The sequence below is a fragment of the Melampsora larici-populina genome (genome assembly GCF_000204055.1).
Source record: "Melampsora larici-populina 98AG31 unplaced genomic scaffold MELLAscaffold_77, whole genome shotgun sequence".
Taxonomy (NCBI): Eukaryota; Fungi; Basidiomycota; class Pucciniomycetes; order Pucciniales; family Melampsoraceae; genus Melampsora; species Melampsora laricis-populina.
Window position 1 is genome coordinate 204,674 of NW_006768841.1, and position 24,976 is coordinate 229,649.

Below are 24,976 nucleotides of genomic sequence, written 5' to 3' on the forward strand. Positions count from 1 at the left end.
ATCGTTTATAATTTCCATGTTCATAATCTAAACAAAGGTTAGTAGCTTTATTAATTATATAACCATTTTCATGTTTCCATAGTTGTAGAACTGCATCATCTCCAACTGTAAAATAAACCAAGTAAAAATCAATGAGATGTGGTTTTGGTTTTTCGATGAGATCTTATATTGAAAGATGAAGCTTGGTGAAAAGAAAAACTTACATTTTTGATCGACTACGACTAGCCTTGTCTACGATTATTTTGGGAAAAATATCACTTCAGTATTGTTTGTGTGGTTTGGAAGGATGAAATCAATGTTGATAACGCACAGGTTCGTAACTTCCACTTTGAGGTTGTAAGACTTTATTCGATAATAATGACTAGAAGAAAAGAACAGAAATATAGTTTTAATTTAGTCTCACTTCAGAATTGATCATCCAAACGTTTAAGAATTAAGAAGGTTCAAGAAGAATAATGCAATCAAATCCACTTACTTTGATATAAAACCAACCTAATTTATGTCCACAAGAAAAAAACAATCGTTCAATACATATTTGTGATCTTTATCAATAAATTTAACAAATCGTATTGAGAAAAAAGTTGATCGAATGAGAAATTGTATGAGACTGACCTGTTGGAAATTCAGACATGATTCGTATGATGATCGTTCGGTTTGGTAAAGTTTACAAATCTAAAAATCGAGTAAACTTTTTGAGGTTTTGATAGTTCTTCAATCTTGATTCGAGGTTTCCGCGCTGTTAAAATACTCTGTTCGTACTCGTAGGTGTGAAAGAAACATGTCTTAATGGGACCCTTCATTTTAAGTAGCTGTGGGCATGCCCGGTGCCCATAAGGGTCTTTTCGTACATACCTAAACAGGGGCATGCACTTTCACCAAAGTTTCAGACCCTGTTGATTCTTGAAGTATTCAACTCAAATTGAACTGTGTTCAGTGTTTCATTTGGATTTGAGCCCTTGTGTCGTTTTGAAGCGGTTCAAGTCATTAACTCGAAGGTCTTATTTTGTGCTGTCATCGCAGATGAGAGCTATATCAATAATCAGAAGCTGCTGTTTTTTACTGGGTTTCTAGATATGCTTATACCAGGTAAGTTCCGTGCGGATCCCAGGTTGGGTCCGTGTGTTGATTGATTGTCTATGTATGTATGCGGGTTAATACTTTGAGTTTTGATGACTTGGAATTGTATGATTGATTTGTGGTTATTGTGCGCCCGAGTATGAATGTTTGATTGCAAGATGAGAGAGTTTTGTAGTTGAGATTGATATAGGGTCCATATGAATCTGTGGGTTTGAAATGAAACAGAAAGAGGGTGAAGTTGAAGTTGAATATGAAGACGTGATGGATCGTGATTGAGGGATGGAGAAGAGTTTTAGTTTAGTTTAAATTAGAAATTTGAATCCGATCCGATAGAATTTACAATTTACAAACTTAATCAACCATCGCTTGCTTTGCTTAAAAACCCCCGAAACATCACTTTATCATCAACAACAACATTCTCTCAGATTTCCATCTTCAGATTACTATCATCTACTATCATCAGTTTACTCAATCTATCAAATCAAATGAGTACTACTATCAATCTTCAAAGTAAAGTACCTATCAAAATCAAATCAAATCAACCCAGCAGATTACAAATCAGTTATCCAAAATTAAATCAAACTAACAATCCAAATAACACTCATAGAAGATCTAAATCAGATCATCATTATAATCATCCAGTACTTCAACTTGAAAATCAATCTTCTAACTTACAACAACAAATACTTCAATCACGTCGAAAGAATTCAATAGTCCAATCTACCAATGGAAGAGTCTCTTTAATCAAACATCAACCACCATCACTCAAACAAACTAAATCAACTCATAATCTAAGATCTATCAATCAACCTACTTTACCTAATCAGACTAAAAGATTACATCCTATCATTCTCACTCCATCACTCTCTTCAACAAGACCTTCATTAGCTACTTCTCATTCAGATCAACCTACCAAATCACTTCATCATTCTAAATCGATTCCTACTCTTCGAACTCAAACTCAAGCTAATCATGAACTTCATTCATTACCTTCACCTAGACCACTTCGGATTAGAAAGATTCATAGAAACCATCAAACAACTGCTCTGGTTCCTAAACTCACCAATCTAAACCAACGTGAAGAATCATTACCTGAATATGTTCATTCAAATCAATCAACTAATCTGACCAAAGAACAATCGATCACTAGATCAGCCAGTTCAACTTCAAGAGATTCGATTCTAAGTGATCATTCTTCTTCAACTCCTACTACTCCTCGTACGGCTACAAGTGATTATAGTTTAACTTCTGATTTATTGGATTCTATTCAACCTTTACCTACTCCTTCTTCATTTCAATTCAAATGTGATACTCATCCATATCAATCTACTTATTCTCAATCTACTAAATCAAACATCACTCAACCTACTAAACCAAACATCACTCATCCTCAATTAACCAGATCTAACACAACCCAGCCTCGATTAACTAGATCTAACACAACCTATCAAGAATCATACTTTAATTTACCAAAACCAAACACCACACTTCTAGAACCACTATCTCAATCAACCAAATCAAGTACCACCACACATCCATATCTAGATTCAAATCAACTCAATCAATCGACTCGTTCATTACACACTCCTCATCAAGCTTCATCTCCTGTTACTCCTCCTAATCATATCTCAGTTTTACTTCGGATTCGAAGACCTATCAATCTACCTAAACCTGGTCAATCTCATTCACTCAAACTAGTAAGTCATTCTCAACCGAATCTCACTTGATTCAAACCATACTAATTCATTTTAACAGTTAAACCAAACTACAGTAGAAGTCACCAATCCCACCAATGCACCTAAATCTCATTTCAGTTTCGATCATATCTTTGGACCAGAAACCGATTCACAATCAGAAATCTATCAAACCTTGCTAAGAAAGAACGATTTGATCAAAGGATTCTTGAACGGATTTAATGCTACTCTTATTGCTTATGGACAAACGGGTACAGGTAAATCATATACGATGGGAACCGGACCTTCATCGGGTACGAGAGCTGGAATCATTCCTAGAGCATTAGAAGATATTTTTAATTTGATTGAGAATCCATTAGAAGATTCAGAATGGATTGTTGAACAAACGGTTGTGAAGGTCGCCTTTTTAGAAGTTTATAATGATGAACTAGGAGATTTGTTAATCCCAAACACATCTAATTCTCTTAGTAGTAGTCACAATAATGGACGTAGAACACCTACAAGTCATCTAGGCAACGGACGAATCCCATCCCCTTCACCTCATTCTTTTCCAAGCATTCAAATTAGAGAAGAAAAAGGAGGAGGAATAAGTTGGACAGGATTAAGAGAAGTGATGGTGAAAGATTCGATTGAAGCATTAGACCAATTACAGATTGGGTTAGGTAGAAGGGTCACGAATGCTACTCAGATGAATGCTCAGTCTTCTAGGTCTCATGCTATCTTTTGTTTGATGCTCGATCAACAGTTGAAACATAAATCTAATCAGGTCGTCTTGAGAAGGAAAAGCAAGTTTAATTTTGTGGATCTGGCTGGGTCTGAACGGGTTAGGAAAACTAAGGCTGAAGTAGGTGGAGAAAGGTTTAAGGAAGGAGTGGCCATCAATGTGAGTGATTGTGTTTTTATGAATCATATTGGTTTCTTATATGTTTTTTTGGTGGGTTTCATTTAGTCGGGTCTTTCGGCATTGGGAAATGTGATTTCGGCACTTTCGAATTCATCGAATTCGACTTCTTCTCATCATCATCATATTCCTTATAGAGAATCAAAGTTGACTAGGTTATTACAAGACAGTCTTGGTGGGAATTCGAATACGATGATGATTGCATGTGTTTCGCCTGAACTTTCGAATGTAAGGAATTTAATTTAAACAAAAGTGTTTTATCAATACTTTATTGATGGTATGTTTTTCTTTGGTTTAGGTTGGAGAAAGTATGAGTACTTTGAGGTATGCTTCTAGAACGCGAGATATCAAGAACAAGTTAACAATGAACGAAGAGAAAGTGAACCCGTCCACGGCTCATGGAAACAGTGGTAGTCATAAACTGAATGAGATTGAAAGAGAAGAGTTAAAGAGGTTAAGAACCCAAGTTTTAGAACAAGAACAAAGTTTAGAAATAGCCATCAAACCGATCATAGAAGAGTATGAAAAGACATTGAGGGTGATGGAAATTGAGTTGAATGAGACTAAAGAACATTTGAAGATTTGTTTGGTTGAGTGTGAGGATTTGAGGAATAGGGTTGGGAATGATGAGTTGCTTCAGATGGCTAGAGATCGGTTGGGTAGAAGGAACACTGGGATGGGCAACGGGGAGGATGGGGGGAGCGATTGTGGGTCTGCGTTGGATTTCTTGTTGGATAGGAAAGATGATGATTTGGATTTGATTTGATTTGGATTTGATTTGATTGGAGGTTTGAGAAGTTTTTTTTTGAGTTTTCAGGAGTTTTTAGGAGTTGAAGTAAAGTAAAGTGAAGTGGAATCGAATTGGAGGTTTCTTATTTCGTCGTGTTTTTTTTCCCTCGTTTTTACATTCTTCATAAACCTGCAAATCGCATGACATTCTTTTGCCTTTCTTTATGATCTTTTGATCTTTATTTTTCTTTCTTTAACAACTTGTCGTTTTTTTTTTCTTCTTCTTATAGGTTTTGAAAATCAGTTTTTTCTTTTTTCACTTAAATTGCATTTTCATTAAATCGCATTTTCCTTTCCTTTACAATTTCCTTTCTTCGTTTTTCGTAACTCGTTTTAACATGATTGTCATCTTTATTATCAATGTTTTTTTTGCTCGTTTTTTTGTTTTTTGTTATTCATGTATTACGGACTTGATCAATTCTTTTCACCTACACACACAAAACTTTCTTTCTTTTTATCTTTGCAAAAAAAAAATCAAATTGTAAAGCAAATTCTTTTTTTCTTTTTTTTGGAATTATCTTTTAAAATGCATTTCTGTTTTTAAGATTTTTTTTTTCTTCTTGGATTTGGTGAATATATATACATATATTCCAGTAGAATGAAAAAAGATTTCTTGTTGAAGATTTGAGATTTTCTAATCAAGATTGTGGTGGTTTTTGATTTTTTGATTTTCTTCTTGAAGGAGAGAAATGGATTTTTTTTTCTTTCATTTTGGAATGAAGTATAAAATAGACAAAATTTGTTTGAAGTTTTTATCTTGTTTGAGATCTTGATGATTATACATACCTTTTTTTATTGCAACTTTCAATTCAAGTTGGGTTTACAATCTTTTTGGTTTTGAATCTATTTGTGAACTCTGAGATGAAGTGAACTGTGAGATGAGCATGGTTCTAGTTGAACTTGTACAAACATGAAATTTCATTGGTAAGTGAAGTAATTGGTAAAAAAGTTAAAACCAAATGAGAGATCTTTTGATTCTTTCTTTTGATAGAACATTTAAGGATCTGGTTTATCTATCTATATACATCTCTAGATCCTTTTCCAAGCTCAATTGAAAAAGAAAACATTCAAGGATGAAAAATGTTAGATCTTGCAAACTTTTCGTCACTTTGGTATAAATCAGATTACACCTAGGCGCTTCTGTGATTTTTTTATAGAACTTGATGCAGTTTACAAAATCGATTTCTTTGGAAAAATTTTCTTGATTGCAAAAAACTCTAGATCAACTACACTTTTAAAACTAGCATGAGATATACTACATGTGATATTCACAAACTATAAACATCAAAATTGAAAGCAAAAGAAAAAAAAAAGAAAAAAAAAACTCTAATGAAATTTTTCTATGATAAAGACAATCATTCCAACTTGCTCTTTTTGTTTTGCTTTCAAGAAATGATAAATTGACTTTTTGAAATCTTTTCTTCTATTCAAATCCATCTTGTAATCTACCACTCATGATTTCCACTACTTTCTTTAATTCCCACCACCAAGTTTGTTTACCTCTTCTTTTCTTTAAATCGGCTCCTTCTACCATCTCTTTTAATCCAGCAATTCGAATTTGACTTCTAGTGATCACAATCGTTCCAAAGTTTTCTTCTTCTCCACTTGATTTCTCTACTGTTGGTAAACCTGTATTCCTTCCTTCGGTGGGGGTTTCGGCTTCTTTATTACAGGCTACTACTTTTATACAATGTCTTTCAAGGAATTGAATACATTTGATCGACATACCCACTGCTCGAGTTCGATCTCTTGGTGAAGGTACTCCACCCTGTAAAACATGTCCAAGACTGACTTGTCGTGCATCAAATAGTTTATCACCTTCTTCCTTCAAGATCTTCGTGACTACTTCGTTGGTATAGGTACTAGAGGATTTGTCGGATCGAACAAGAAGCCTTCCTTGAGATTTACCCTTAGGATCAGCTCTAAATCTCTTCTTGAAGAATTCGACATCAGCACTCAGTTGGGTGAGTGTGACAGGTAGCTCAGGCGTATAAACAATATTGGCCCCAGCCTATATGTAGATCAAGAAGAAACATGAGCTCAACTAAAATTCCATATCTTTTTACCAAGAGATCCGGATAATAGAGAAAATGACAAACAGCAAGACCACCGAGTAGAGCAATATATCCAGATTCTCCACCTTGCGTCTCCACGACGAAAACCCTATTCCGACTAGCAGATGCACTTTGTCGGATCGAATCACAAGCGTCAACCAAGACATTGATACTGGTATCACTACCTAAACTCCATTCAGTGATAGGTACATTGTTACTGATCGTGGCTGTGGAATTTTAGGCATCAAGAATGAGTTCAAATTCATCATCTTCACTCCATAATTTGAACTCACCTGGCAGATGAACCATGGGTATGTCTAATTCTCGGTGTTTCTCTTTACCCTCCTCCAAGACCATCAAGCTCGTCAAAACCTCAAACCCACCAATCAACAATAACCCATCAAACTTATATTGTCGGATTCGATCCACAATCTCTGCCAAGTTTTCAGTTGTAGGTATCTTTCGATTCGTTCCAAGTTCAGAACCACCACGAGTCGTCCATTGATCTACTTTTAGCCATCCAAGTTCCTCGACATGGTTTTCAAGTAGACCTGTCCAGCCATTGAAGATAGCTAGAGGAGTATGTCCACGTGTCAGGCAGTATCGAACGGCGGTTCGGGTCGCAGCGTTCATTCCACCAGCAGGGGCTCCAATACTAATATCAACCCAAGATCAAAAACAAACAAGAGTCAAAATCCCATGTAAGTCTGAGCAACTCATTCTTCAAACGAGATCAAGAAATCTGACGAACTGCATGATCCCGACTCGCATCCTTTGAGCTGATGGTAATTTGATTCGATCATCAAGACGAGTGGTGGCTGCAAAAGCATCAAAACTGTTGCGGAATTCAGAATCTCTCAGACTAATGGCCCGTTTGAAATCTTTGTCTTCGATACATTTTGCGACAGTTTGAGTCTGAAAGAGATCAGATATTCATAAGTGAGTATCTATGCTAAGAGGATTTGATGGATATTCAAAATATAACAGACCATCTCAACAGCTTTCATCAATGGGACTCGAATGATTTGATTCTCTGCAATTCCAATCAATGGACTTTCACCCCCACCGTTGCGCACCAAATCAAGTACGGCGTCCACGCTTTCAACACCCTGTAGGGTTGCCAGGATTCTATCCAAAGCACAAGGTCGACCACCACGTTGAGTGTGGCCGAGGGTGGTGACCCGGGTATCGAGTTTCAGCCGATCGGTCAGCACAGATGCTATGTAGTCTGCTTTGATCGGTTTGAGGTTCTTATCGATTGCACCCTCAGCGACTATCACAATAGACTTTCGTTTTCCTAGTTCACGATGCTATGTAAGAGACAATCGGATTACAGGACTTCTTCAGTTCAAAAACAACTTTTGATCTGGGGAATTAACTAATGGGTAAATGCCCTCACCTTTCGCAATGATTCACATAGCTCGCTTTCCCAGTCATCATATGCAGGTGGCTTTTCTGGAATGAAAACGTAGTCTGCTCCTGAGCTAGATTGGATAAAGAAGAAAATGGTGATCCGTCAATGCTTCAATTCAAGAATGGAAAGAATAATTATGACAGCAATGGATGTTTACCTCATACCAGCCATCAAAGCCAACCAACCACAATGCCGACCCATCACCTCAACCACAAAGGCTCTAGAGTGAGAGGAGGCGGTAGAGGAAATATTATCGATAGATTCACAGATTCGATGAAGTGCAGTTTGTGCTCCGATGGTCAGGTCAGTCATTGCCATATCGTTGTCAATCGATCCAACCAAGCCTACAATGATTAAATGGGTGTACTTTGAGGCTTGCTCGGATGTGATCTCTCCTATAGAACATGAGTGAAGACGTCAGAGCAGTGATCAGGAAGCAGAGGGCACGTTGAGCAATGTGACAGTAACTTACCAGCAGCTTGGAGAGCTTTAACATGATCTGACCACTCTGCTCGGAGCTTATCAGCACCCGTCAAGGATCCATCACCACCACATACAATGAGTGCATTGATGCCATGGAGAATCAAGTTTTTGGCAGCCGTCCGACGACCTTCTATCTCGCGAAAGGCCTTTGAGCGCTGTGTTCCAATCAAGGTACCACCCTATCAAGTTAAGATTTAAAAAGCCAAAAGATGAGAAAAGTCATCAAAGTCAAAGTAGCAGAAGAAAGGCAGTGACATACTTCGCCCAAGAAGGTAGCCACATCATCCCACCCAACTCGAATGATATGACGACCTTTGAGTTGAGAATCAGCTTCACCTTCCTTTAAAGATTCACCTCCATAGTAGCCTGGAACGAAATTGCTTGAGAGTGGTCGATCAGAGGTCTGAGCCCGTGCCCTACGCAGAGGTTCTCGGGGAACACTTTTCTTGTCGTCTTGATTTCCAAGTACAAGGCCTTCCCATCCTTCACGGATAACTGAATGATCAAAAAGACAAAGCGAACAATTAGGAGCCTGATCTAGAGTTTCCACAGTGCATACCACCCGCTTAAGAAACAAAGCACTTTAATCTAGCTCACCATAAACTTCGCAGCGCCTTTTTGTTTGTTGTTATTGTCCCAAAGGTAAATCCAAAAATGGCAAAATGAAAAAAGATCAGCAAGGGATCTAAGATCTATAACTCAGAGACTAAAGAACCGACCAACAAAGCAAAGATGCTATAAGCGCTTACTTTGAGATACCCATTCGTACCACACTCCTAACAGCGGCATTCATTCCAGCACTATCGCCACCAGAAGTTAAAACGGCGATTCGAGTCATATTGAAATACTTTGAGATTGTGATGAATGTTTTGGTTTTGAAGAGTTATGAGTAATATAAGTAGATCGAAAGGTATCTTGATAATGAGATTTTATGTAACAGATGATGGTAATCAAGGTGATTGATAGTCTTCGGATGATAAAGAAACAATGAAACTGACTGTATGCTATCAGAATCAGATTACAAGCTAAACCTCGGTCATTCTCGGATTAGTTTATATACATTTTTGAATAATACATTGACGGATTATGCATTATCTCCTTCATGAGGAGTCTCAGTCTCACAGGAGCTTTAAAACTTTATCATCTGCCAAGACTGGCTAAGAACAAGTGGATGAACCCGTCTGAACCCGTGCAAGATAATTCATCACATCATTCTGATTCAAACCTATTCACACTATTCTTGGAAGCTCAGCTGATCTCAAGTAAATTGGATCTCTTCTTGGTAAAGCTTTCCTTGGCGCTTTAGCTATCACGGCCAGATCCGCAAAAGCCCTTCAGAGCACATTTCTCTGTGGCGCTTGAAATTAGACTGGGTCTCAGAGACAAAGTCCGTCCGCTTCATGATGTTGGGGTTTCTACTATAGCCCTAAGTTATACCATCAACTACGGCTGCCTAATGCCGAACGTAAATGGAGTGTCATTGCTCCACTGTGGTTTCAATCGGAAGCGGGGACGAGAACCCGCTTGCCCCATGATGCTTTGGGCATTATGGGTCAGAGCTTGTGGGGTCAGTGATACCCAGGGGTATATCCATTGGTTGCAAAATCTCAACCTAATTGGCAAGCTGTCTTCTTGCCATGAGTGGTCGCTGGTCTGCAGAATTAAAGTAAGTATGAAAGAAATTTGCAATAAATGACTATTATGTTCCCTGAAAGAAAAACAAAGTAGAGCCCTATAGCTCAACCCATCTATCCAAACGGGGCCCAACAAGCGCGATAAAGTATATTGAAACAAGCACATACACACAGAAAAAGATGAGATTGAAACTGAACCGAAGAGAGGAGAGAAGATTAAAACAAATAAAGCAGAACAAAGAGATAAAGTATAAAAGGAATCAACAGCGACACACAAGCCATAAAGTAGAAAAAAGAAAAGGAAAAAAGACAACAAGTCGCACTGTGGAAAGAATTGGCGTGTGGTTTACCGGGATAGTAAAGTGTAACAACCAAAGAACGCTACGAAAGGGGGAGGTGAGTGACGAAGTGAGTATAAAAGTTGTAGTGCCATTTCTCCCATTGAGGAAAGTCGGAGGACAAGGGTCGTTGGTAAATACATTGATGTACGTCCACGCAATAAGGATAAAGAGGTGGATAGTGAGGATAATGACTGTTCTTGAAGAATCTGGTCTTGATTATCAGTATTCGTCAAAAGAATAGTGATTGAGGTGAGTAAAGAGTCTTTCATAGTATGACACAGTTACAGCATGCGGATGATGCTTGCTGTTCCCCTTCTTCCTGGAATGCGCCTGTTGTGTTGCCTGCGCCACCTGCACCAGGTCGACCAGCAGATTGTTCCTGAAGATCAATTTGCACAATATAAGCATTGCATAGGAAATCGAAAAAAGAATGGAAGAAAGACAAACTTTGTTAAACCTCCGGATTTCCTTGACAAGTGAGCTAAAGGCTTCATCAACATTAATGCGCTGTTTTGCCGATGTTTCGATGAATCGACAGCCAAAATGGCGTGCTAGCTCTCGACCTTCATGAGCACCGACTTGACGTTCGTACTCGAGATCACATTTGTTTGCTACCACGATCACTGGAAAGTAGTCTTTATCTTTGACACGAAGAATCTGGAAACAAAAGTTAGATGGAAGACAAAGAGAATAAGATTGAAAGAGAATGACATACCTGTTGATGAAATGTAGAGATTTCCTCAAAAGAATTACGCGAAGTAATCGAATAAACTAACAAGAACCCTTCACCTGTCCTCATATACTGTTCTCTCATCGCAGAATATTCTTCCTGACCAGCGGTATCGAGAACGTCCAGTAGTGCAACTTCTTCATCGATTACACACTGTTTACGATAAGAGTCTAAAGATTGAAATGCGATCAGGGCTGGTTACAGTAGATGTCAAACTCGTGGTAAGAGATACTGACCTTCAATAGTAGGGTCGTATTCGTCAACGAAATGAGATTGAATGAATTGGATAGTAAGAGCTGATTTGCCAACACCACCACCACCGACCACAACCAGTTTGTATTCTCGAAGAAATTGAGCCTGATAGGAAGCAAGGAAGCTGAGGGTTAGAGTCTGAAATCATCACGAAGATCGATCAAAGATCAAGAGTCAACCAACCTTTGATGCCATTTGTCAAGTTGAATGAAAAATGTAGTTTGATGAGTGAGAAGTTGGATTTTAAGAGTTTTGATATACAAAACTCTACGGATAGAGAAAGTTGAGTTTGTCTTAGGATTGATAAGATTGAAATTTGAATGTTAAATAATCCAAAATTCAAGCTAAGATATGTTTAAGTGGAGTAGAAGTTCAGAGAAGGGAGGAAATGTTAGGCAAAGGAGTGTGTAAGAGAAAGAGAAAAGAAGGAACGAAAGAAAAATTAATCAAAGGTATTCAGTTGAGATCGTGATGATTGTTTGTATTGACTTGAAATTCAAATTTAAGTGTAAGTTGAACTGTTCATTCAACTAAACTAGATTAAGAACCTTTCAAGTCATTTCACCAAACAAAAAAAATATCAATTCAACAACACTTTCAAAGGCTTCCGTTCGATTTAGATCGACTTAAACTAGTCTAAAAGGTTTAAATCAATGCTACCTAGTGGTTTAAAGTGGCTTCTCTTAACCTCAAAAGAAACGTCTTAAGTCTACGTAAAGCTCAATATGTACTATCTGAAGGCTGTATGTCACCTGAGCAAAAGGCCTAACCAGTTAAATCAGGTTAAGTCATCGGTTAAATCAAATCAGTTTAAAACAGACTTCACCTAACAAACATTTCCAGTGGCAGCGGGCTCAACAAGCTGAGTTGAGCTCAGTCAAGGCCTAGATTGTGAATATCAATCTTCAAAGGGAAGCTTTTCATGTTCCAAAGGGATTCACAACCTAGCTTTCCAGAACTTTGTTCACACCACACGACCACTGATGACTCACCCATATCCTTTCTGCTCGATCTGGGCGCATCACGATCCCCTTCAACCTTCAGCCATTCAAATTAGTCCGAAGTTTAACCCTCACTCGCATTCTAGGCTCTCAAAAGCCCCAAAAGTCCTTGTATTAAAGATTTTCCTAGGTTTCCATTGCTTACTTTCCAGCTTCCGACATCTATTTCCCCTTTGATTGCGATGATCATATATTTCCACACAAATCCTGTGTAAATATTATGGTCTAAAGTTTTTCCGTATCAACGTTTATGCAACCTTGCCGTGGTCATTTGTCAGCTTACGCTTCAATCAGGTCACATTTATCTTATATGCATCACCACGCAAAGATTCAAGTTCCCGGCTAAACTTGATCACCTGTTAAAGACTAAAGTTGAGATAAATTTCTCTTCTTGTGAAGATCTTCAACAGCCTACCTGCATGTGATGATCTGCCATGGGTGTGATCTGTTATAAAGCGCGGTGTGAAAATTGATGATCTCTCTCTGTACACCGTAGGAGAAAACTATGCAACGTAAACATCCGTTACACTCGAAAAAAAATCATCCCTCTGTGGACTCGGAGATAGTCAGTGTCTGTCGATCAGATTCGCAGAGTGCCGTAGGGTGCGCTGCCGCCCCAGCAATGATGCCCAAAGGTGCGAGCTCAGCGAATGTCAAGCAAGTTTGTTAACTGTGTGCATTTGCAGGCGTGAGGAAAGCAAGGTGGCCGATAAATGTCATTTTTTGTCTGGTTCAGAACGGTCTGACATACTCCTGATCACAGCATTGTGAAATCAAAGAGCGACATCCTTGTGTGACCCTTCGTAAAACCTCATTTCATCACAGAAACCTCTTTGCGAGTGGAGACTCCGTATATCATATTATGGCACTTGCTGCTCTTACAATTACACCTTTGATATATCATCATACTATTTCGATCATGGTCTCCGACTGCCAGAATAATGTTTCAGACCCGTCCTATCAATCTTGGTACCCGGTTATCATGTGAACATTGACTGGATGTGACTTGTAGTCAGCAGTTTGAATTGTGCCGGTGGCAAATGCATCCCAGGGCTATCCCAAGCATAGCGGAGGACTAGAGTGGTTTTTGGGTCACAGTGCCTTAACTTGTGCATCTAGTCTACCAGACACTCTGAAAGAGTTGCGGACCTCGGCAACACACACTATTGGAAGATCTGTAAGTAGTGCCGTCTCTCCTGGCCAGACACCCCTCCAATATCTACAAATCCTTGACTAGGAATAAAATCTCTATTGTTCTCATCAAGATAATGATCACCTTATTCAATTCGGGTTTGGAAGAGAGAACTCCACTGCTGTCTTGATTCGATACCATAGCCGCTGAGATCTGTTGGACTGTTGAATGATTTGTATCATTCTGCTTTTCATTTTGAAAAACATTGAACATACATACCTTGAAAATTGCCGCAAGGGACTACTGACGCATTATGGGAGGATGTTTTGGGTAGGGTGGTATCTTTCGGTGGGCCATTTCTCTTGGCCAACTAGACCGCGGAACTTGTGTTTCTGAGATGGATTGGAGACACCTTGGTAGTGTGGTTGTCGGTCTTCAATTCCTGTGTTAGATTTGAAACGTCCATAAGACGATCAGATATTGTTGAGGAGCAGTGGCGTTGGTGATCGCACGGTGACCAAGATGAGGGATACGAGATGATCGCCTTTTCTGGTGATGACTGTTTATCTTGGCTTCTAGCTGCCCAAATTGTTGGCGTAGCTCCTTGTTGCCCAGCGGGTAAGATAAGTCAGGTGGTGTATATGTGACTTGTATCTCAGCATGCAGATGAAATGAGTTGTGGATAGGGCCAAAATAGACTTTATCCATAGAACATGAATGTTTACGTGAGATGAGAAGGTGTCGCTACCTATAAACCATGAGCTATCCTGATGTATGATTGTGAAATGCTATATGATAGCATCCGACCTCAACCTGTCGTTTCTGAGGGAGCTCTGACCGAGAATACACAAAACTAAACATGAAAGTACGTATTCGTAACTCGCCATGCCTTTCTTGTTTCAATTCTTGATAGTAGCTATGATGCATCAAAAATCCGCATTCTGACTCATTTTGTTCAAAGGGCAGGAATCCAACTTCTCAAATTAAAAAATGCAAACCAGTGGTGTAGCGTTTTTGAAAATGTGATGTTGTGGCCTGTATCAACTAAATTATGGTGGCAAAAAGTCTCATACCGTAGCAGACGCGAAGCTAATGCTTGCCCAGCTTTTGATGCACTGAAATTCTGGAGGCTGTTGGGCGTGAATTTCAAAACCCTTCTTGTGTCTGAAAATCCCAGCATGCGGACTGCTTTCTAAAATGCATCAAAGTATATATCATGAACTTAACATTTATACAAATGAGATTATTTTGTGTCCCTTTGCTAAATAAACATTCTGGAAATCCCAATGCTGTAGCAACAAGCTGATCTCTACTGTGCTTTTAAGTGCTGAGCTATGCAATCCAAAAGGTATAAATCACGGAGGCCTAGGCAGTCTTTCTCTCACTATTCACCCACAATCACTCTATTCATCTACTCACGAATCAAAACATCTGCGAATTTACGTCAACTGAAATCTTAGGAAAACACCAACATGCCTCTTGATCAATCTCACAGCCCTTCCAATCAGCCAAAACTTACTCATTTGACTCGTGATCGCTCTTCATCTCTACCGCAATCCAATAGTCCTCCAAGACACAATGTATTCAATCCAAACGTCACTTACCCTCATTTGAGAAATGTTTCCCTTCCTTACAATAACCTTCCACGCTATCCCCCTACCGAAGGATCCATCCCTTTAGAACAAGCACATCTCAAAAGAAAAAACAAGCTACCATCTCTTCCACTCAATCGCAAGGCGTCGTTGGGTAAATCGTCAGGAATTGGTAAAGAGTATATCCCATCGAGGTTAGTTTCTGTCTTTCTATAAATTCCAAAGACCCTTCCTTACGCAAGTGTTTTGATTGTTTCTCTTATAGTTCTTCTGGATTATCTCGAAACAACGCTGCCATTGACATTCCCGATGCTCGTCCTCCTCTAGCTGCTAGTCTTCCATCATCCTCTACTCCCCACCCTTCTCGCACTTTGAATTACTCTCGCCGAAAATTTCCCACGATAGGACAGCGACCTCCACAAGTTGAGCCTTTAAAAATTGTAAAACGCCGTGCTGGTCACGCATTAGCAGATCAGCCTTCTGAATCCACTTCTTCTCCTTCCAGCTCTGCGAGTTTTCCTAATCAGATTGAAGTCCTATCAGATTTACCAACCACTTCACCTCCAACCCAAGTTCTGTCAGCGCCACTAGGCAGCTTCCGTAATAACCCAGATGAATACAATGGTCAATCTAGTGCAGTTTCTGTTGAAGGAGCCTTTAAACCCAGCGAGACCTCCGGATACGTCTATAGACCTTCAGCTGTTGTGCTTACGGATGAATACTATCATTACCAAAATACAAACAGAGAACCATTAAAAAGATCTACTAGTGTTGCTGGAGTTAGAAAACTCTCTGGAGGGTTTATCAAAATCTTCAAAGGCGGTGAAAATGAAAAATAAAGAAAATGAAGAAATAAACAAAATAAACAAATTGTTGTTGATGAATTGTTATTAACAAAAGGGAACGGGGGTGATTTGAACTTTTGATATGTATTGAGTCAGATGGTGAAAACCTATTGATGACTTGATCACGGAGCTGCCACATCCAAACTACGGAACTAACAATTTTTTGTAGGTGTTAAGAAATTCATCAATGTCATGGAAATGGGACTCAAAACTATTGATACCATCTTGTCTTTTAGGAGCATCCATGATACGCAATAAAAACAATTTTTCATGTGGAGTTTTAGATCAATGGGATCACTGAGAGACAGAAAGAGAGAAGCCATTGATAATGGATAAGGATGACACAAAACTATTGAATAATAACTTTTTCATGAGGAAAAAGTATGATACAACTCCGAAGACTTATGAGGAGGGTAAGGAACAGAAGCCCTGAGCGTGGGGTCCGCCAACCCTTGCAAACACACCAAACCCAACCGCTCAAAAGCCTTTATTTATGCTCATACACTCCTTCAAAGTCCAAGGTCTCTAAAATCAAATTCAACCCATTTCCACGGGACTTCCGCACTTTTGGCATACCAATTCAACTCAGCCTACATGAGGGGGTTCAAAGTTTGTTTTTTTACAATTTTTTCCAAAAAGTTACACAAGTTGTTCATAAAAAATATTTGTACTTAAAACCAAATGCTATACTCTGAAAGCCATTCAACAGTAACAGAAGGGGTGTTACATGATGTTTAAATTACACCAAAAATATGAGTCAGTGTATGTAGTCAATTTTGGAATGCTTGTGTCAAACTGAAGAAAATTACAGAAAGTATCACATATGATTGACTCATTTGGATGAGCGGGGAACTGAGCAGACCTGTATGTACATGATAGCTAATAATTTACTCAGCTTGTTGCACATATGTAGTGTGGGTGTTATGGCTCAGGTGTGCAGTGATAGATCTTTTGATGACAAACTACAATAATCATTGTTTTCCCAGTTCCACTTGGGGATAGTTGTGGTACTCAAAGCTACATATGTACACATACATAGTTGCCGTATATAGTTTTTTTTGCCGGGGAAAAAACTCAAGAAGTATATTCAAAGTATTTTGCCCACCAAAAAAAACTATATACGACAACTATGGGCATGTACATAGTTGCTTTGAGTACCGTAAGTGTATAATGTTTACAGTGAACTCCATACACTACTTGCTTACCCTCCTACTTGCTCTTTTGTCTTTTATTGTTGTCTCACTTTTGCGTACTGATTGTGTGCACCTCTCAGTCCCCTGACATTGTTGACAATATTAATAAGGTTTCAATTTTCTATGACAAAATTCCACAGCTAGCCACTCATTGAGACAGTTTTTGATAAAGATTTTCATCATTGCTGAGACATGTTTTGAGAAAGTCTAGTATGCAATTAGAGCCAACATATATGGAGCTAGGTGTTGGTTCAAGCCACATCAACACCTCCTGACCATCAAATAGAACCCCACCTTGAATGCAGTGATTTTATTCAAAGACCAAGCTATGTGGCAACTGCACAGATAGGCCAAAGTGAGTGTTGACATTTACCGTCCTGCTAACAAGCACCATACAATAAATATTTAAACACATCAATCAACCAAGTTCCTTTGCTCCTCTCCAGTCAACTTTACATCATCCTGTGAACTTTCCTGACAAATGGCCTGTCAACCACCAATTACAGATGATCCAGATTGGGATACATGGAATTGTCCAATATAGGATGTTGCTGGTGTTCAAATGTGTTGGAAGTTCACGTTTGGAAATCTACATTTCAACTGTTGAACATTTCACCCTGAATCAAGACCAGAAGGGGTGGTTATCCTTTATGGCATTACAAAATCAAGCCAGATAAGCCTGATGTGATTGTACTCATTGGATGATCTACAACAAGTGACAAATGGTCATCACTGTACATAAGCAAACCAATTTCCTTGACATCATTTTGCCTCCATATGGTAATCTTGAAACCTTTCCATTAGGTTATTGATATGTTTTGAGTGAAGATTTGGTCTTGAAGATGTTTGATCATAATTGTGGCTTCTGAAACAGGGTGGGCATTATCAGAAATGCAGCCAGATGTAGTGTGTAATGAGATTGTGAGTGGCAGGTGAGTAGGTGACTGAGCAGAAGGTGGCCAAACCTGTGATGGAGATGTTGCAATCTGGATATGAGATGTGATGCTGGGGATGTAGAGGCGTGTGTACAGAATTTGTATGTGTTTGAGAGGGTTGGCAAACACCACACTCAGGGCTTCCATAGTACAAAAGAGTAACTTGTAACAACCTGATGGCCTAAAACCCAATTCTTTAGATGTAGAGAGGACACAACTTTCACAAAAACACAAATTATCTTCACCAAGCCAACTCTGCCTGCCCAAATCCTATTTATTGAAATCTAGTTCCAACTTCAGATGACCCTGTCTCCCGTGGAGGTGGGGATATCCAGTGTACCAGACCGCTTGCACATTAGGTACTCAGGCTAGGGCTGTATAGTCCCCGGCACCAAGCCGGCACTGTTGGATTGGGGGCTGGGGTATCAAGATCCTTGACTTACCTTGGGGAAATTAGCAGCTGGAGGTAGATCAAGGAACTTGCGTGCAGGGATTTGGCAGAGAGCCTGCATGTATGATGATATTAATGATTGAGCTTCTGCACAGCCAACATAGATGTCTCAGATTGAAAAATCTGAGGTATCATTGGATTGAAAACCTTGTGCAGACTAGGGCTGTGACCCGGACCCGGACCCGGCCCCGCCCGGCCGACTCTGCCCGACGACTTTCACGAAGCTGACGGTGCGTGCCCCGGGGCATCCATATGCAGTTCAATAACGGTTAAATACGGCCCCGTGGGCGCTTCAGGCAGCTCGGGCACTCGACCCGGCCGGGTTGCCGACCCTTTTTTCACCCAAAAAATGCCTTCACGCTACTCTCTTGCCGGCCCTGGTTGGCCCTGAGCAGTTCTCAGAGGTCATCGGGCTTGCTCAGGGCTCTATTTGGCCCCGGGTCCGGCCCTGAACTCACAGGGTCGGGTCACAGCCCTAGTGCAGACTATTTCCAATGATGTGTAAGGAATACACATGTGAAAATAGGCTATGGTAATAGGTTATGGGATTGAACAAAGCACACTTATGTGTCTTCTCTAAACTGGGCTCCAGATAATTCTCACTCTTCAAGAGACTTACTGTGGATTATTTGGAGCTACGTGAGCATCTCTTCTTTTGGTTGATTCTCTTTTAATATATCTTCTCTATTGTTTTGAGTAGCATCACTAAGGACCAGGCGCAGAAGCCCAGGTCTTTGTATTACCAAAATGAGTTGTTTTTCACGTTTGCTCACATTCACGTCTAAAAATGGAGTTATTTTGCCATCTGAGACACCGTACGTGATGTGATTTGTGATTCAGTGTTTTCTTCTTGTCGTGCCTCATATAGTTTCAGTGAGGCACAACTTCATACACTCATGAATGATGAGTGTATGATGTTGCTCTTTGCATGACCCCAGATTTGTCGGATTGCATAGTAAGGGAATAAAAAGCTCTATTTCCGAGTCTTTTTATTTTCTTACTACTTGAGGTTTTTGATTTGTAACATTCGATTTGATGACATTTTGGAAGTGATTTATCTTGCACTCTCTTGCACTTCTGTCCTTTTTGGCTCGTCTGGTTAACCTTTGTGAGCTTCATTCACAGCACAGAGCTATGGTTTTTGAAATAACCTTTCTGTGAAAGGTTGCAAGTGTACAGCATATATGATATATGTGCATATATCAAGCCCGTAATCCAATCTCCTCAGTCACATTCTCTAAATCTGTACCTGTGTGGTTAGTCTGATTTCTCTTGCTTTGTTAGATAAGTTGTTGTGGAGTCTATTTGGCTGGAATAGTAAATGGTGGTCTTCCATGTGGACAAATTTGAGCGGCAGTTTGTGAGAGGAAGGGAGATCAAAGAGGAATTGGCATGAGTCACAGGGGATCTGATTCGTCAAGAGAGCTCAGCATTTGCACTGAGGTGTCAATCATTGGACATCTCAATGCCTAGGCATGGTGTTAGATAGGTAGGTGTGCGACATGCTGTAGCATGTCACATGCACTCTAAGTGAGATCATCCAGGATCATCAGCAGATCTCAAAGTCAAAGATCAATCTAAAAGTGCTTTTACCTACTAATAACAAGCACAAACCAGGAGATCTGCGCCTGGTCCTTACTGACTCTCTGAGACTATGGATTATTTGTATCTAGCTCATAATTAATATGAAAAAGTTCAAAGTTTAATCTTGTCCCACTGCTCTCCTCAAGTCAATCTCTCCGGAAAGGATCTGCAGCTCTAGTGAAGGCTAACAAAGGCCTTACATGATGCCTTGTATTTTTCAATCTGTGGTATCTATGTTGGCAGTGCTGAGTAGAAAGTTATGCCATTCCAGGAAAGGTGCAGCACAACTGGGAAGTTGCGGGGACAGGACCCTGTAGAGCGCACACAGACCCTCCTAATTTGTACCCAAATTATGTTTTTGTCAGATTTTAGGCTTTTTCCACACAGCCATGACCATTTTACCAGTTTTGAAAACTGTCACAAGTTAAACTATGCCACAGCTTTCTAGTACATATAATTTTACTATGATAGGGGCAGTGGTTTTGGGTAAAACCCAATGTAGAGCCCTGGCCCCAATATGTAGGAATACACCCAGGATCATACAAAAATGTTTTCTTGCATTTTCCTCCTCAACCAGCCCTCCAAAAAACTCAAGGTTGGTATCATAAGATAGCCCTTCTTTGCCTGCACCCAACATGCTACTGTGCACCTTCAAAGGTAGTTGAGTGTTGTGTGCATGAGCAAACACCCCAAAAGTGTGTTTTGTTAAGAGGGTTTGTATACACTTTCCAGGGGAATGGGTCTTTGGCCCTAGATAGTAGGTATCTGGGTTCACACTCAATGGCTACAGAGGCTGCTTTATTAGCATAGGAATAAAGAGTAGGTAAGAGAACAGACATGACAATCAGTGGTTGAACTTTAGAGAAAAACACGGAAATTCAGCGGGTGGCTAATTTATGTCTGACATGTTAGATTATGATACATTTTGATTTATCCCCTTTAACCTTGTCAGGGTGGGTGGGTGGTAGAGATTTTTCAATAAACAAAAAATGTAGAATATAGATTTTTTCTTGGATAATGGAAATGGATGAAAGAGATGATAATTTTTTATAATGATTTTGTTCTACAGCATTTGCAAAAAGCTTGCAGCAAATTCACCGCCAAATTGCTTGAGTTCTGCGGGCAAATTTGAGCAAGCTTTTTGAAAACGACTGTAAGCAATTAGGATACAGCCATTCCAATATTGCTTGTTGCAACATTTTTGAAAAGAAAAAGTTTATGAGCTTGAAATCTAAGTTTTGAACAGTTAAAACCTGAAAATTGGCTGTATTTCCCTAAATTACAGCCAATTTCAAAGTTTTAGTGAGTAAAAACTTAGGTTTTGCCAAGTTTCACTTTTTATTTTTCACAGCAGAGCAACAAGAAATATTGGAATGGCTGTGTCAGCCCTGAGTACATACACATGTACCCAAAACTAACCTGTAACAGTAAAAACCCTATGTATAAAATCAATTACATGCTACATACTGAATATAAACTGTATGTAACATGTAATACAATGTCAAAACCTTTATTACATATACCTGAACCTGTAAAACAACATGGAATATGTAATAAATCACCATTTACACCTCATAACTCAGTGTCAAGAGTTAAAATGCTTATATTACATATCACACATAACATGTATATGTAACTAAGCATCACTAGTAACAATCATTACTATATGTTAATGACTAACACTACAAAAAATGTCATCTTTTCTCATGAGACTAGAAAAGTCACGTGACATAGAAAAGTTTTGTCCATACTTTTCTTTTCTCACTTTACTATGTTTGTACATCTGGATTTTACCTTAAGATATAGAGTAAATTTTGATTACCAAATTTGCAGTTGACTCCACGAACAAACCAAAAGAATGCTATACAGGACAAGATATATGATAACTGACTAGAAATGCTTAAGATGATGATTCAAACATCATGTCTAGTATTTTATAAGAAAAGATATGAAACCTAGCTAGTGAGTACTTGTACTGAAGTCAGATCTAAGTAATCCAAATGTATAATGAAGGCTTCCTTTGATCAGAAAAAAAATACGAAAAGGAAAGTTACTTAATCTTGCACAGGATCTTTTGTGCACACATATAATCTAGAGAAAATTGCTCTCAGATAATCACAAACAACACATTGCCAATCAATCATTTGACGACTTTTGACCCTTGCATATTCATCAATGTGTACAGTCCCAACTCAATACACGTTGATGCACATATTTGAACAAAAAACTTCTAAGTATGACTGTAAGACAAGGAAATTTGATACATCGATATCACACACCATATCACAAGGTCACAACAGTGGAATTTCAGATTTCAGTGAATCACTAGACTAACGAGATCGGAGGCTAGTGGTGTGGCAGGTTTGGAAACCGGTGAGGTGGGTTCAGGATTAGTTCGAGCTACACTGCAGCATCCTCAAAATCGCAAGTGCGTTTGCTAGGTTCAAGAAAGTGAGATGATCATAGATGATGTGACAAAATACAAGTAAAGTGAGTTGTGTGAAGACATTTATCATGATACGTTGTGATTTATTAAATGTTTACTCACTTCTCCCTAGAAAGAATTGCTCCACGTCTTGCCACGTCTCTGTTGTAACGTTTGAATGCGCGCATATACTCTTTACGTTCCGCGCGTGATTTCTTTAGTTGCTCCTTGAGTATATGATGATGGGCGGAAAATTCGGGATCAGGCAAACCCAATGCCATTTCTACATATCCCACTACACGTTCAGCATCACAGAGATAAGAAATAGTATCATGAATCTGATCCTGGATAGCACTAAGATGATCTTTTATCAAGTCGAGTTCTTGGGTGTTGAGAAATTGATAGTGTTCTACATGTTTTTCAAGAGCCTGAGGGACCAAATGGTAGCATCCCGAATCAAGGTGCAGTTCAAAACGCAGATTGAACGAGCTGATGCGCTCTGGAGAAGTCTGTTGTGAAAGTTCCGAGGTTGGAGTTCGAGTTTGGAAGGCCATGGCTCGTAGCTCAGGCATGACACTTCCCCGTGATTGACCATAGATCATGAAAGTTGGGAACATTGTGGCAACTTTCCTAAAAGAATTGTCAGAATAGAGAAAAGATAAACTGGAAATCGAGTGAAATATCATCGACTAACTTGAATATAGGTGATAATTAAACGAAACGGAGACAGGACAAATCACTCAAAGTGAGTTAGGCCCAAGCGAGGTTGACATGGTTTATTATCATAAGAACAAAAAACGAGATGGGTAGGTGTTTTCAGAGGTGAAAGGGCATTGTTAATTTGCCTTGGTGTTGATCTGTAGTTATCTTCTTACCCTTTCCTAATCTCGTTCCTAATCCCATTGCTTGCCCCACTCATGCACCACTTGCATGCATGGAATTCTTTATGAACATCCGATAATATATATTATATTTACACAAAGTCATTTTAATAAATCGGCTCTCTCGAAGATGGATATAAATTTCTTCCTTTATTATTTCCCAACTCGTGCGCTAGGGATCGTGAAGGTATTGTCATGATATAACTTTAAGTCTCGAAAACGGGCAACTCATTGATTCTGCACTTTGACCATCACACCCCAACTCACCCTTTCGAATGTGCACTGTGACATAACAAAAGGAAAAATATGTACGTGGTTTAACTTTCATGATCCCCTGTATGATGATATTTCAGCAATAGATCCCGCCACAACATAGAAAAGAACAATGTACGTGAACTAAAGCAATCACTGACTCACAAAAAATACATCTGTCTTTTATGAACCACCACTACCTGTTCTTTTTTATATCAGATATCTAATTTCGAAGATTATAAAGGTGAATTTTCACATTCAGTGATGATACTAGATCAATACCTTCAGATAGTTTGTCTTTGTTAATTTTCTGATAATTAGCTGTTGATCTAATCGTCTGGATTCTTTCTCACAGATATGACGAAAAGTAAAAGCCGCAAAGGGTCGCTTAAGTCTCCTGGGGCTTCGATGGTTGCGGATCATAGTCTGAAGACGAAGGAACCAACTAGCCCTACCCCAAACTCAACCCAAACTGCTAAAGATCCCAGCACGAGTCAAAATCCTCAAGCAAACTTCTCAAATCTTTTCAATCATCCGTTGTGGCCTAAAGTCCAAACATTACCTAAAGACCTCCATGTTTTTCTCGAAATCGACTTTGAATCAATGGCTTCAGGGATAAAGAACTTAAATTACTACAGGGTCTTGGCTCATTTCAATCCCGAAACAAAATCGCGTCCGACTCATAACAAGGCCAAGCTGACTCACGACTTTATGACCGACTTGCGACCACTTCTTGAGCCATTTTTGATCAGAACATCTGTTCCACCATCTGACACTCTCAAACCCGATATTGATTTCGATCCGCTCAGTCGTCATACTACCCGTGCAATGTTATGTGACGCCATCCATAGCCGTTGCCCAGGTGTTACAATTCGACAAGACGCCCGAGTCGATCAAGTCCTGGTACTCTACAAGGCTCATGTGGATCCTGATCTAGTCCTACCTTTTAGTAAGGAGTTCAGTTGCAAGCCCAAGACCCTCGCAGCTGGAAAGGCTCATAAAAAGACAATCGAATTCTTACGATTTTCACTCCAATGTCATGCTCCATACATATTTGTCCACTCTGTTGGTCTAGTACATCCGGTTCTGGTCGACTTGTACATAAAATTTGTTTGTGAGGAGGATGTTCCCGAAGGACGTGTTATCTCGGGATATCATTATTCTCAAGTTTCAGACCTGATGCCGTCGGTGGATATGCAAGAGTGATTTTGTGCGTTACTTCATCTATCAACAAAGTCTCTAACAAATCTTTAACCTGCTTTTCTTGTAACACAGACTATCAATCAACCCAGTTCATTTGTCAAGAAGGTGTTTCA

At 39.4% G+C, this 24,976-nt stretch overlaps 6 protein-coding genes across 6 annotated transcripts; 3 read left to right on the forward strand and 3 right to left on the reverse strand.

Moving 5' to 3' along the window:
• Positions 1-2,886: 2,886 nt before the first annotated feature.
• MELLADRAFT_40549 (uncharacterized protein) lies at positions 2,887-4,438 on the forward strand (the record flags this gene model as incomplete). The annotated part of the gene is made up of 4 exons (XM_007417673.1): positions 2,887-3,209; positions 3,276-3,654; positions 3,721-3,900; positions 3,971-4,438. Coding segments are annotated over 4 exons (1,350 nt in total), but the record flags the coding sequence as incomplete, so codon positions are not given.
• Positions 4,439-5,650: 1,212 nt separating this feature from the next.
• MELLADRAFT_118403 (uncharacterized protein) lies at positions 5,651-9,250 on the reverse strand (the record flags this gene model as incomplete). Its single annotated transcript, XM_007417735.1, has 11 exons — positions 5,651-6,472; positions 6,561-6,742; positions 6,809-7,170; positions 7,267-7,430; positions 7,505-7,825; positions 7,915-7,999; positions 8,087-8,324; positions 8,402-8,591; positions 8,672-8,907; positions 9,010-9,026; positions 9,162-9,250. The coding sequence occupies 11 exons, from the start codon at positions 9,248-9,250 to the stop codon at positions 5,885-5,887; spliced, it is 2,472 nt and encodes an 823-aa protein (XP_007417797.1).
• Positions 9,251-10,058: 808 nt separating this feature from the next.
• On the reverse strand, positions 10,059-11,957 carry MELLADRAFT_73486 (uncharacterized protein; the record flags this gene model as incomplete). Its single annotated transcript, XM_007417694.1, has 5 exons — positions 10,059-10,766; positions 10,835-11,044; positions 11,103-11,287; positions 11,354-11,474; positions 11,553-11,957. The coding sequence occupies 5 exons, from the start codon at positions 11,562-11,564 to the stop codon at positions 10,653-10,655; spliced, it is 642 nt and encodes a 213-aa protein (XP_007417756.1).
• A 3,017-nt stretch (positions 11,958-14,974) lies between these two features.
• On the forward strand, positions 14,975-15,933 carry MELLADRAFT_113115 (uncharacterized protein; the record flags this gene model as incomplete). The annotated part of the gene is made up of 2 exons (XM_007417730.1): positions 14,975-15,288; positions 15,360-15,933. 2 exons carry the CDS (start codon positions 14,975-14,977, stop codon positions 15,931-15,933), a joined length of 888 nt encoding a protein of 295 aa, XP_007417792.1.
• Positions 15,934-22,646: 6,713 nt separating this feature from the next.
• Positions 22,647-23,736, reverse strand: MELLADRAFT_113116 (uncharacterized protein; the record flags this gene model as incomplete). Its single annotated transcript, XM_007417734.1, has 3 exons — positions 22,647-23,157; positions 23,403-23,469; positions 23,676-23,736. 3 exons carry the CDS (start codon positions 23,734-23,736, stop codon positions 22,647-22,649), a joined length of 639 nt encoding a protein of 212 aa, XP_007417796.1.
• A 281-nt stretch (positions 23,737-24,017) lies between these two features.
• Positions 24,018-24,866, forward strand: MELLADRAFT_95010 (uncharacterized protein; the record flags this gene model as incomplete). The annotated part of the gene is made up of 1 exon (XM_007417709.1): positions 24,018-24,866. The coding sequence occupies one exon, from the start codon at positions 24,018-24,020 to the stop codon at positions 24,864-24,866; it is 849 nt and encodes a 282-aa protein (XP_007417771.1).
• Positions 24,867-24,976: the final 110 nt, after the last annotated feature.